This window comes from Schistocerca serialis, chromosome 6, assembly GCF_023864345.2.
Source record: "Schistocerca serialis cubense isolate TAMUIC-IGC-003099 chromosome 6, iqSchSeri2.2, whole genome shotgun sequence".
NCBI classification, from domain to species: Eukaryota; Metazoa; Arthropoda; class Insecta; order Orthoptera; family Acrididae; genus Schistocerca; species Schistocerca serialis.
In genome coordinates, this window is record NC_064643.1 from 210,054,892 (window position 1) to 210,069,201 (window position 14,310).

Genomic DNA, 14,310 nt, shown 5'->3' on the forward strand with positions numbered 1-14,310 from the left:
TTTGAACCTGTAATCAATAGAAACTGAACACGTCGTACGGAAAATATTTTCCGATATCACCAATAAAAAAAAAAAACATTTGTGCACGATGAAATGGCTTGTTTTCCATTGAGGACGTTTCGCAGCACTCCCGAGCGAAGACAATACGTAGTGAACGTCCCTTGAATCCGCCATAGCACACGATGAGATCATCAAGCCAGCCCTGAACGTATCAATGGTGACTCTGCCTAAGTCTCCACAAACGTCCTCGCTAGTCATCAGGGCTCAAGTCGAAGCGGGACTCGTCACTGAAGACAGTTCTACTCCATTCAGAGAGGTTACAGGCCGAAGACGCGTCTGGAGATGCCCCGGTCAGCGGTGGAATGCCATCCCGAGTATCGGCCGCCACACTCCCCGACAGCCAGGAGTGATGGTCTGGGGTGCCATTGCTTTTCATACCATGACGCCTTTGGATGTCATCTGCAGCACCCTTACGGCACAGCAGTACGTAGACGAAAGTCCACACCCCGTTTTGTCGCTCTTCATGACAAGCCTTCCTGGACTTATATTTCTGCAAGATAATGCACATCCGCCCACAGTGAGGGTTTCTATTGCTTGTGTTCGCGCTTGCCATAAACTACCTTAGCCAGCAAGGTCACCGCACCTCTCCCTAGCTGAGAACGTTTGGAGAATTATGGGCAGGACCTTGCAACCATCTCGAGATTTTGACTATCTTACTCGCGAATTGGATAGAATTTGGCACGATATCCCTCATGATGACATCCAACAGCTATGTCAATGAACGCGGAACAATGCGTTTCGACTTGCTCAATTTCTGAAGCTCTTTCTCTTGAATACGTCATCCAGTTTTCCTGAAATCGTAATAATTTGTCTGGGTGTACATGTACATCACATCTACTGGTTTCCCCGTTCGTAGTGTTTCCATTTTTTCTTAGACTGTCTATATAGGCAGAAATGCAGAAATGTGTTCCAACCTCCTCCCACTCCCTCACAAACGTTCACGAAAACACAGAGACGAGGCAAAATGGAAGATAGAAAAACTAGAGTATACCATTCCGTCAACGACGATGAATTAATGACGGGAAACAACGTCGTATGTATGACGTGGACGAGATATAAAAGGGCAATGTGTTGGCGGAGCTGTCACTTGCACTCCTGTGATTTATGTGAAAAGGTTTCCAGCCTGATTGTAGCCGCACCACGGGATTTAACAGACTTTGAGCGCGAAATGGTAATTGGAGGTAGGTGCATAGGACATGCCATTTCGGAAATCGTTGTTGTTGTTGTCGTGGTCTTCAGTCCTGAGACTGGTTTGATGCAGCTCTCCATGCTACTCTATCCTGCGCAAGCTTCTTCATCTCGCAGTACCTACTGCAACCTACATCCTTCTGAATCTGCTTAGTGTATTCATCTCTTGGTCTCCCCCTACGATTTTTACCCTCCACACTGCCCTCCAATACTAAATTGGTGATCCCTTGATGCCTCAGAACATGTCCTACCAACCGATCCCTTCTACTGGTCAAGTTGTGCCACAAGCTTCTTCCCAATCCTATTCAATACTTCCTCATTAGTTATGTGATCTACCCATCTAATCTTCAGCATTCTTCTGTAGCACCACATTTCGAAAGCTTCTATTCTCTTCTTGTCCAAACTATTTACCGTCCATGTTTCACTTCCATACATGGCTACACTCCATACAAATACTTTCAGAAATGACTTCCTGACACTTAAATCTATACTCGAAGTTAACAAATTTCTCTTCTTCAGAAACGCTTTCCTTGCCATTGCCAGTCTACATTTTATATCCTCTCTACTTCGACCATCATCAGTTATTTTGCTCCCCAAATAGCAAAACTCCTTTACTATTTTAAGTGTCTCATTTCCTAATCTAATACCCTCAACATCACCCGACTTAATTCGACTACATTCCATTATCCTCGTTTTGCTTTTGTTGATGTTCATCTTATATCCTCCCTTCAAGACACTGTCCATTCCGTTCAACTGCTCTTGCAAGTCCTTTGCTGTCTCTGACAGAATTACAATGTCATCGGCGAACCACGTTAGGGAATTCAATATTCCGAGATCAACAGTGTAAAGAGTGTGCTCAGAATACCAAAAATTTCAGGCATTAATTCTCACCGTGGACAACACAAGGGCCGGCGGCCTTCACTTAATGACCGAGAGCAGCGACGTTAGTGTAGAGTTGTCAGTGCTAACAGACAAGCAACACTATATCAAAAACCGCCGAAATTTTGCGTTAATGGGCTATGGCAGCAGACGACCGACGCGAGTGCCTTCGCTATCAACACGACATCGACTGCACCGCCTCTCCTCGACTCGTGGCTATATCGGTTGCACTGTATACGACTGGAAAACCGTGCTTGGTCAGATGGGTCCCTATTTCAGTTGATAAGAGCAGATGGCAGGATTCGAGTGTGGCGCAGATCCCACGAGACCATGGACCTAAGTTGTCAACAAGGCACCGTACAAGCTGGTGGTGGCTCCATAATGGCGTGGGCTAAAGGTTTTTGGAATTTACTGGGTCCTCTGGTCCAATGAATCAATCATTGATTTGAAATGGCTATGTTCGGCTACTTGGAGACCATTTGCAGCCATACATGGACTTCATGTCCACATGATGGAATTTTTATGGATGATTATGTGCCATATCTTCTTCTTGGTTGGCTCTACAGTCCTTGAAGAACCTTGGCCTCCTGTATCACCTGCCTCCATTCTTCTCTGTCCGTAGCCTTCCTTCTCTAATTTCTTATTCCCATCGCCTTTAGATCTTCTTCTATATCGTCCTGGGTCTGCGTCTTCTCCTTCTCCCGTCAGGTTTTTCCATAAAAACTTTCTTGACACTCCGAGTTTCTGGGATTCTCTGTACATGTCCTGCCCATCTTATTCTTCCATGCTTAATTTTAACAACAATATCCATCTGTCCAAAAAGTGTTTGTATTCCTACATTTGTTCTTACTCTCCACCCATCTTTCTCTCTCACTGCTCCAAAAATCCTTCTCAGTATCTTTCTTTCCCATCTCAATAACCAGTTCTCCTCCTTTAATGTCAGTACCCAGCCGTCTGGTCCATATATTACTATAGGTCTTAATACGGTCGTGTAAATTTTGTTTTTTGTATTCCTACAAACACTCCTGGAGTTAAATACGTTCTGCAAGGCAAAATAGCAACGATTTACACTCGGTATCCTTTCTTGAATTTCTACTGCTACTTTATTGTCCTCTGTTATTACAAAACCTAAATACTTAAATGTTTTCACTCTTTCATATTCTTTCCCATTCATTACTATTGAAGTCTTTTGTCCGTTTATATTGGGCTCCCCCATCACCATATACTTTGTTTTGTTTATGTTTACTTCTAAACCTACTATTCTTGCTGCTTCCTCTAACGTATCCTAGTTCCCCTTTAGTGCCCCTACATTCCTTGCCATTAATGCTACGTCATGAGCATATGCTACCACTTGAACTTGCCAATTAAGTATTGTTCCCTCCTAGGTTTATCGGCCTTTGCCGCATCACCGTTTCTAAAACTAAATTAAATAACATTGTAGAGATCACATCTCCCTGTCGTAGCCTCCAGACTTGAAGGGATGATAGGAGGCATATTGGGAGACTATCAGGCTACATTCAGGAGGAACAGATCCACGATGGATCAGATATTTTTATTAAGACAATTGCTAGATAAGTTTTATGAGTATGGCAAGCAACTACATCAGTTGTACATTGATTAAGCAAGGGTACGACAGCCTACATAGGAAGAAAATTATACAGATCACGAAAGAATTTAGAATCCCACTAAAGCTGGTCAATTTAACGGAAATGACAATGAAAGCAACAGTGTGTAAAGTAAGAATAGAGCAAGAACCCCCTGGTGAATTCAAAATGTGCTATATCACCGTGCCACAAGTGTTCGCTGTTGGTTGGAGAACCTTGTGGACAGTTCTAATGAATGATTCGGCCTCCCAGACATGAACCCCATCGATCATTTACGGGACATTACCGAGAGGTCAGTTCGGGCACGAAATCCTGCGCCAGCAACACTTCCGCAGTTATGAACAGCTGCAGAGGTAGCAAGGCTCGCTATTTCCACAGGGGACTTTCTACGACTTGTTGAGTCAGTCACACATCGAGTTGCTGCACTGTGACGGGAACAAGGAGGGCCGACAGGATATTAGGAGGTATCCCGTGACTTTTGTCACCTCAATGTGAGTCACTTCTTCTTCTTATGCGCAATAAGTAAAATTTTGCTGGTTACTGTTCTTCCTGGTGTTGCAACTTCAATGGTCAGCGGTGTAACGCAGCGTTATTCGCCGCGTAGTTTACAGAACTTGGCAGTGTGCCCTTGCAGCGCAGTGTTTAACTCCTGTGTGTGCTTCTGGTGTGTGCAGACGGGCGGCCGCGGCTGCGCTACTACTGGGCGGCGGTGTTGCTGTGTTGGGCGGCGTCGGCGGCGTGGGCCACGCCCCCGCTCTTCGGTTGGGGAAGGTAAGTTAGGTGACTGCACACAACAGGCGTTCCTCTAGAAATAACACCGCCTCCTCTCCGCCAAGTTATTTGCGCGCCTCGCCGCTATTTACATGAGTCACCTGTTGTCCTGTGGTCTTCTCAGGATAGACGCGCTGCATTGTGCCAAAGAGAATTTCTGTTTTCTGCACAGTGCAACGGGAAATAGCTGCTGGCGGCAGTGTTGCGAGTAGTGGAAGGGGAGGGGGTGGACGCCGTCTTTATCTCTACTGTCATTTCTCGATTTGTTCTTGTTATTATTATTATTATTATTGGTGCTTTATTAGGATGGCTGCAACAGTGACCGAAATGATGGTCAGTATAACAACAAAGTAATGACGCAGTCACACACATTTTTACTGAAGCTGTATATCTGTTAGTTCGCAGCAAAGATAACTGTCCTCTATTGTGACCGAGCGGTTCTAGGCGCTACAGTCTGGAACCGCGCGACCGCTACGGTCGCAGGTTCAAATCCTGACTCGGACATGGATGTGCGTGATGTCCTTAGGTTAGTTAGGTTTAAGTAGTTCTAAGTTCTAGGGGACTGATGACCTCAGAAGTTAAGTCCCATAGTGATCAGAGCCATTTGAACCATTTGAATTTTGTCCTCTGTTAGTAGAGTGATGGGAGAAGACCAGCTTGGCTTCAGGGAAGGAAAAGGGACCACAGATGCCATTGGCATGATGAGGATATTGTCAGAGAGAGTTTTGGCCGTTAACGAAGAAGTTTGCGCAATTTTTATAGACTGGCAGAAGGCCTTCGACAGAGTCAATTCCAATATATTGATGAACATCCTTAAGGAAATTGGAATCAACTGGAGAGATCGGAGACTTATAAGGATCTTGTACCTGGGACAAAAGGTAAAGGTACGACTGAACTATGGGGAAACGAACAGTGTGGAAATAGGAAGGGGAGTGAGACAAGGATGTTGTCTGTCGCGAAGTCTCTTCAACCTGTATGGAGAAATGCCGGCGAGAGAAACGCTGAAAGGATGCGGAAACTTCAAAGTAGGAGGACGTTTCATCAACACCATCAAGTATGCAGACGACCTGGTAGTGGTCGCCAAAAATCAGAGGCAGCTGCAACACATGATGAACAATTTGGTGGAAACGGGAAGAAAATACGGCATGGAAATCAACATCGAAAAACCAAAAGTGATGCGCATATCAAAACGTGAGAAACGCTCGAAGATAACTGTTGACAATCTGGAACTGGAAAATGTGAATCAGTTCAAGTACCTGGGTAGTTTTATCACAAAGGGTGCCCATTGCACCAACGAAATCCGAGCAAGAATCGCCATGGCCAAAGCTGCTTTCAACAAGAAGAGTTTGGCATTGAGGAAAAAACTGATAAAGTGCTACATTTGGAGCATTGCACTGTATGGAGCAGAGACATGGACCATGAGAAAGAAGGAGAAAAAATACTTAGAGAGCTTTGAAATGTGGTGCTGGAGGAGAATGGAAAAGATCAAGTGGACAGATCGCATAAAAAGTGACGATGTACTGCGAAGAGTAGGAGAGAAGAGAAGTATTCTGCGTACAATTCTTCAGAGAAAGGCCAACTGGATTGGACATGTACTTAGACACGAGGGACTCAAACATGATGTCATCGAAGGGAAACTCAGAGGAAACGCAGGACGAGGAAGAAGAAGAATCCAACATCTGGACGACATGAAATATGGAAGGAGATACAACAGACTGAAGGAAGAAGCTGAAGACAGGGAACAGTAAAATCAGAAATTCTCCGTACGAAGACATGGACCTGCCACTAGGCAGAATACTACATAATAATAATAATCAGTAGCCTGTACAACAGACACAAATTTCACAGTCACCTTTTTTCTCACAAGACCGAAAGAAGTTTGTCCGCAATGGGCCATTGAATTTATTGGCACGGGCTGAAACCCGCCAGACTGGAAACCGCAACTGTTTTGTCAGGAAGCAAACCGAAGACCTGTGTGGCGTCGTTACACGCAATAAAACAATGTTCGAGGTTATTCCACTTATTACTCAGAAGATCAATCGTTGCCATGTCCTCTGCGATGGCTAATGGAGACGTATTCCGGAGAGGAATCCTCTGAATCCAGCAGCGGACTCGAGGCTGCCGGGGATACTGTATCAGCTCGGAGTGGAAGTGTGTGTCACCCTGGTGCAATAGATTGCCACCTGCTAGCGAGGTATGCACCCCACGTGGGTAACCCTGCTTGGAGATGGCGATGATCGCGACGTGTATTATCGATTCAAACGCCGTTTCGGGGAGAACTCAGTCTTTACCAGATCCCCGCTGGCGTTGCCCTCTCAGGTGCACCGCGTTACCGTTAGCCATGTTGTCGTGCTGAATGCACAACTTAACCCGCCGGTACGGTACACCGTCAGAGTCGTGCGGTGCTCAAGCTTTAGGTTCAAATTCAAATGGCTCTGAGCGCTGTGGGACTTAACATCTGAGGTCATCAGTCCCGTAGAGCTTAGAACTACTTAAACCTAACTGACCTAAGGACATCACACACATCCATGCACGAGGCAGGATTCGAACCTGCTACCGTAGCAGCAGCGCGGTTCCAGGCTGAAGCGCCTAGAACCGCTCGGTCACAACGACCGGTTCAAGTTTTAGGGAAACTTCTGCCCTGAACCAGAGCCGAGGTAGTAGACCCCTGGACTGTCCATCATTGTTGGCTGTTGTGCTGACTTCAGTACTGGATGCTGGACTTCATTATCCGTGGCTACGGATCGCTAATCTCCTGTAAGGCAGCAAGTGTAAGACCAACACAAGAACTGTCTTACACACAAGATGATATCACACCATAACCAGAGAGTCAGTGCGAACAACAAGAACTCATCGATCCCACTGATCGAGTGCTCTGGGCTAGTGGGTGGATGGGGGAAGGAGGGGGGGGGGTGTAGTGTTTATGTCGTCGAGGAGACACCCCGCTGTACGACGTCATTTGTAACGACTGAATCGGTTCTGCTCTTCTCGAGTCGTTAGCAGTCTTCAGCTCCGCTACATTTGCTTAACGATTTTGTAACAGTTTCTCTCGTGCATAGTGAAACCCCTGTTGGGCGATGTTGCGTCCTAACTAGTATCTCTTAAATGAAGTTACAAAGGCAGTTCGGTCTGCGCTCTTCTAACGGTTGAATTTTCTCAGTTTGAGAGTACTGAAGGGCGATCTGTTTCAACTGTTAAAAACCATCAACAGACAAGAACGCATAAAATATCTCTTTATAAAAGAAAACCGGTTCCAGAAGACTTTGCTATCATCTTCCAGAGTAAAATGAACATGTTTCACAAGAAAACGTTTCAGACCTGAAGATAACAACGAAGTCTGTTGAAACCGCTTGTCTTTAAGGGGAGACTGAAGGCAATTTTTATCCCAATACTGCCAACGCTATGTTACACTTTCAATAGAACACGTTTCAAGAGAACTATAAGTAATAAAAGAATGAAGTTATTACTGCATATCAATAACATATATGCCTCAATGTACGAGTAAAATGGTCATAATACCTCTTATTGTTTTGAAGAAAAAATTTAACTTTTTTTTGTACATGAATTATTATAAAACAGTTTCTAATTGTTTGGTGGTTCTCCATTTACTCGTAATAAGTTTTTATCATCGGCGGTACAAATTGACCGAATATCATGTTTCTAACCCCATTAGTTTATCAAATAATGGTACCTGAAAGTAAGAAAATGTATTACTTTTGAATACATTGCGGGAGAGAACAATGATCAATGAGTTACAAATATTTACTATCAAAAACAGTCTTGATCACAATTTATTTATTACGGTGACCGGTTTCGACCACTACTGTGCTCATCTTCAGAGGTTCTTACTCATTGGTCTGAAGATGACCACAGTAGTGGTCGAAACCGGTCACCGTAATAAATAAATTGTGATCAAGACTGTTTTTGATAGTAAATAAGAAAATGTAGTTTTAAGAAAAATCCATTTAAAGTTTAATATTGCAATTCTAGTATAGTTATTGATGAGAATTACTTACCACTAAATTTTCCTGCACCGTACTGAGCATCATCTGAGTCATACTGATCTTCGTTTCTTCCCTTGGTCCCTCTTCTTTTCTGTCTGGCTTCTTTTGTGCATTTTAAATCAGCAAAATCTCTTTTGCGGATTCTCTCCTTACCTATTTGCAACAAGGATTTTGTAGTATTTCCACTAGATTTTATGCCCAATAATTCCAAACCACCCTATTTTCTAATTACACCATCATTCAAGCATAAATAGGCATCATAAACACGAAATTTGAGGGTTGTAATCTGAACAAATACAGTTTCCGGTAACCGGTTCCAAATGACAGAATTCACACATTCATATAAATTTTGGGTTTTTCCATGAAGGCGTTTCTTCAACAAGGTATATTGACAAAGCTCTCTAAATATAGGTTTCATTTCATTCATTACTGATGCAGATAAAGAATGTTTGTGGTCATATCTGGCACTTCTCCTGTACTTGCACCAACTGTCAGGATCATTCGGGCAAAGACCGTGCGTCAGAAAACCATCATATTTCACGAAAAATTTGTCATATTTATATAAAACAAAAACTGTTTCACACAGGAAAGACCAGGCATTTCAAATATGCTAAAATCTAAAAATCGAATTTTTGAAGCCCACTTGCCTTCCGTCTGCCCTTAAGAAAGAAATGTTTAATGCGACCTTGGCTGTTGAATGTATTTTGTCTTCTATAGGTTTTCTGTTGAGCTCGCTCTGTTGAGTTCACTCGCAGTCTCGCTCAAGAATGTTGACGTTGCTGTCTTCCTGACCGAGTAACGGCGTTGAAATATTTATGCTTCCCGGCTGGTGGCTGTTGATACTTCTGCGTGACTGAGTAACGCCAGCTGGTCGAACACCTTCACTCTCCCATTTCCACTCTAATACGTCGCGTAACACTTTCACCCCGTGACATTCCACCGTGTATACCGGGATGTGTGTGCCGTAACGCTAGATACTTCAAAATAAATATCTGGGTTTTAAGGCTTCGTAACATTTATTATATTCAACTTGAACTTATAAAGAATACATCAAATGAAAGAGCAATTCAGTTTTGCTTGCATACCGGTGCGCATAGACTGTTTCCTGAGTCTTCCGTTAGAAAGCGTTACTAGCAAATATGGCGACAAGTGAACAGATTTTGCCGCGCGGGGTTGCGTGCAGTATCAGGCGCCTTGCTATGGTTCGCGCGGCTCCCCCCGTCGGAGGTTCGAGTCTTCCCTTGGGCATGGATGTGTTTGTTGTCCTTAGCGTAAGTTAGTTTAAGTTAGATTAAGTAGTGTGTAAGCCTAGGGACCGATGACCTCAGCAGTTTGGTCCCACAGGAACTTACCACAAATTTCCAATTTTGAACAGATTTTTGTGTTTTACAGTTAGCGAGAACTGAATCTGTAGTTACAGTGCGACGCGCGTTTCGTATTAAGTTCTGTTGTAATCCTCCAAGCGATAATGGCAACCGTAGATGGTATCATCAGTGTGAAGACACCGGCTGTCTTTGCTGCAGAGGGAAGAGTACGGGATGATCAAGAGTGGCCGAAGAAAGTGTTGTACAATTGAAAGAGTACTTCACGAGTAGCTCCAAGAAATTAATTCGTAAAGTGAGTCGCCACTTAGCAATTCCAGTGACGTCTCTGCAGTTGTTACAAGCTCTAAAGCTTACAGACTATGGTTTACGTGTCAACGTTACAAACGCAGTGATGCTGCATAATGATGAAGATTTTCTGGATCGTGTCGTCTTCAGTAATGAATATCATTTCACCTAAGTGTAAATGTGAACATACATAATTGTGCGCGTTTGGGCATCTGCGCATCCCCAGGAGTTGGTACAACTGCAACGATACTCCCCTAAACTGAATATTTTTTGTGCCGTATCCCGGCGGAAAGTTTATGGGCCTCTGTTCTTCGGTAAAGCAACTGTGCCGGTGTTTCTTATCTTGACGCACTACAACTATGGCTCTTTCCTCAGTAGGTAGGAGTTGAACCACAGAACGGTATTTGGCAGCTAGACGATGCGCCACCTCATGTGCGTAACTCAGCACGCCATTGGTTAAGCGACGTTGTACCCTACCTCTGGAATGGCTGCAAGGCGCCGGCGATGACAGAGCTTGTTTCACATTATCTCCATGTTCAACAGATCTGATGCCACGCGATTTTTACCTTTCGGGGTTCATAAAGGATCGCGTGTATGCGCCACCGCTACCAGCTGATCTGTCCGACTTGAGAAACAGGACTGAAGAAGTTGTTGCAACACTTATTCCAGACACGTTGATCAAGGTTGGTAAGAAGTCACCTTAGACTCGATGCGTGCCGTGTGACAAATGGTGTTCGTATTGAACACTTGTAAGAACTGTTCGAGTTGCTCCATTATCTGATGTATTATTTATAATTAAATGTTTCCCTGAGACATTTAAGTCTCTTTTTATTATCTACGATAATGATCGAAGCAAACGAAATGAATTAAAATTTATGCTGCAGCTGGGACTAAAACCCTTTTTTTAAGTACCTTCCGCGTGTTTTTTTACCTAACAAAAGAAATAAAACAAAATCATAGCCATCCCTACTTGGCACCGCCACTTGTGTCCCTGCCAAACTAAAATGAACTCTTACCTCTTCAGGCGTTGCCTTCCTAACTATACGTAACCACCCCCCAACTAAAATGCGAAGAAACTACACTATACGGAACTAACGTGTGTGCATCAACCCACAAAAATATGAGGGAAGGGAGGGGGGAAGGGTGTTTCTAGTAGGGTGCGGAAGGTATTTTTTTGTACTTTTTTAAATTTTTATTTTAATTTATTTAATTTTTTTAATTTTTATTTATTTTTATTTATTTATATAGATATCAATGTGCGAACAGTCATAGTTAATCAAGCCAGGAAAACTAAAACTGAATGAAGACACTATCGAAGATAGTAAACAGAAATAACATGAAAATAAAGCTACCACTTCATAGTTAGGCTTCCCAGCGACTGCGCCCACTGATAAAGATTGTTCAATATATGATCGTTTGCAGTTCGTTCTGACCTCATCTGCCACTGCCTGGAACATTCCAGCTACACGGCGGGCTGTGAAAGGCACTCCATAGGTAGTTTGCGAAGCATTGTCGATATCTGGTATGCCCGAAAATAGCATGATGTCTTTCTTGCAAATAGAGCCAGAAGTCAAGTAAATTCTTGTGTCCGTCACGACAGAGGCAATGGACCGCATGTCCACGTATCCAGGTGACGGAGTTGGTTCGAGTCTTGGGGTAAAATGTCTCATCCGGAAACAATAACGTGCGTGCAGATACACTCCTGGAAATTGAAATAAGAACACCGTGAATTCATTGTCCCAGGAAGGGGAAACTTTATTGACACATTCCTGGGGTCAGATACATCACATGATCACACTGACAGAACCACAGGCACATAGACACAGGCAACAGAGCATGCACAATGTCGGCACTAGTACAGTGTATATCCACCTTTCGCAGCAATGCAGGCTGCTATTCTCCCATGGAGACGATCGTAGAGATGCTGGATGTAGTCCTGTGGAACGGCTTGCCATGCCATTTCCACCTGGCGCCTCAGTTGGACCAGCGTTCGTGCTCGACGTGCAGGCCGCGTGAGACGACGCTTCATCCAGTCCCAAACATGCTCAATGGGGGACAGATCCGGAGATCTTGCTGGCCAGGGTAGTTGACTTACACCTTCTAGAGCACGTTGGGTGGCACGGGATACATGCGGACGTGCATTGTCCTGTTGGAACAGCAAGTTCCCTTGCCGGTCTAGGAATGGTAGAACGATGGGTTCGATGACGGTTTGGATGTACCGTGCACTATTCAGTGTCCCCTCGACGATCACCAGTGGTGTACGGCCAGTGTAGGAGATCGCTCCCCACACCATGATGCCGGGTGTTGGCCCTGTGTGTCTCGGTCGTATGCAGTCCTGATTGTGGCGCTCACCTGCACGGCGCCAAACACGCATACGACCATCATTGGCACCAAGGCAGAAGCGACTCTCATCGCTGAAGACGACACGTCTCCATTCGACCCTCCATTCACGCCTGTCGCGACACCACTGGAGGCGGGCTGCACGATGTTGGGGCGTGAGCGGAAGACGGCCTAACGGTGTGCGGGACCGTAGCCCAGCTTCATGGAGACGGTTGCGAATGGTCCTCGCCGATACCCCAGGAGCAACAGTGTCCCTAATTTGCTGGGAAGTGGCGGTGCGGTCCCCTACGGCACTGCGTAGGATCCTACGGTCTTGGCGTGCATCCGTGCGTCGCTGCGGTCCGGTCCCAGGTCGACGGGCACGTGCACCTTCCGCCGACCACTGGCGACAACATCGATGTACTGTGGAGACCTCACGCCCCACGTGTTGAGCAGTTCGGCGGTACGTCCACCCGGCCTCCCGCATGCCCACTATACGCCCTCGCTCAAAGTCCGTCAACTGCACATACGGTTCACGTCCACGCTGTCGCGGCATGCTACCAGTGTTAAAGACTGCGATGGAGCTCCGTATGCCACGGCAAACTGGCTGACACTGACGGCGGCGGTGCACAAATGCTGCGCAGCTAGCGCCATTCGACGCCCAACACCGCGGTTTCTGGTGTGTCCGCTGTGCCGTGCGTGTGATCATTGCTTGTACAGCCCTCTCGCAGTGTCCGGAGCAAGTATGGTGGGTCTGACACACCGGTGTCAATGTGTTCTTTTTTCCATTTCCAGGAGTGTATATGCTCCGGGCTAACTCGCAAGAGATAAGCCAGCATCTGCCGCACTAGGTGCCAAACCGGTTCCGCCTTTCCACAGCTGAGGTGGTGCTCGTCAGAATCTACCGTATTACAACCCACACAATTGGGAGATTCTGCCATGTGAATATTGTAGAGACGTTCTTGCGTCACCAGCTTCCCATTAACGACTACGTACCATTGGGAAACGACATCGGAATCAAACATGGCATCGTGTACAGTCTTCCACACCACGCGCCACCGTACGTCAGGATATTTTAGTTCGATCACATTTAGGGGGCGGCGTTGCAGAATGTCGTGATATAGGCGTCTAGTTGTGGCCATTTGTGGTGTCGTAGCGCTACACTGCAATAACTTTGTTCTAAATAGAAACGTCCTATATAAAAGAGGGGCGCTGGGATGTCCTGTAGTGGCACCGGCGCTCTTAGTGAAGCAGGTCGTAGCGCCGTCAGAAGCAAACTCGTGAGGCTCGTAGGACAACGGCGCAGCAGACATAAATGTGAGCTAACATAGAGGGCAATGACCCTATCGTGGACATTAACTAGGCCGAGACCTCCTCTTTCCTTGGGAAGGGTAAGAGATACGTATCTGATCTTCAGTAACATACCAGCGGTGACGAAGTATCCCAGCGCTGCCATAATGCTACGAGCCATAGGATTCGGAATGGGTAGCATTTGGGCGACATGCGGTATGCGGGACGCAAGGTATACATTGGCATAATACGCCCGCTGAACGATGTTGAGGGATCGCAAGCGCTGATTTGCAATTCCGGCCCTAATTTGGTTAAGAAGGCGCCGAGAATTGAGCGTCGTCGTGCGTCGCATGTCGTTCATGAAATCTAAGCCCAAGCAGCGGACAGTATCACTGAAGCGTAAGGGGGCAATGTGTTCCTGCAGTAGCCCAATCCCGATGCTCAATGCGACAGACTTGTCAACGTTGATTTGGCTACCAGAAGCTGTACCGTAGGTTGCAATCCAGTCCAAAGCGGCAGCCATATCGTCAGCTCCACGTATGACGATCATCAAATCATCCGCATATGCGGTGCAGCGATAGATGG

General features: G+C 45.6%; 1 protein-coding gene across 1 annotated transcript in view; it reads left to right on the plus strand.

The window, feature by feature from the left end:
* LOC126483885 (visual pigment-like receptor peropsin) overlaps positions 1-14,310 on the plus strand; it is a 165,396-nt gene that overhangs the window by 56,419 nt on the left and 94,667 nt on the right. The window contains exon 4 of the mRNA XM_050107142.1: positions 4,406-4,502. Within this exon, the coding sequence (XP_049963099.1) occupies positions 4,406-4,502 (97 nt within the window). The remainder of the gene's footprint in view (positions 1-4,405; positions 4,503-14,310) is intronic.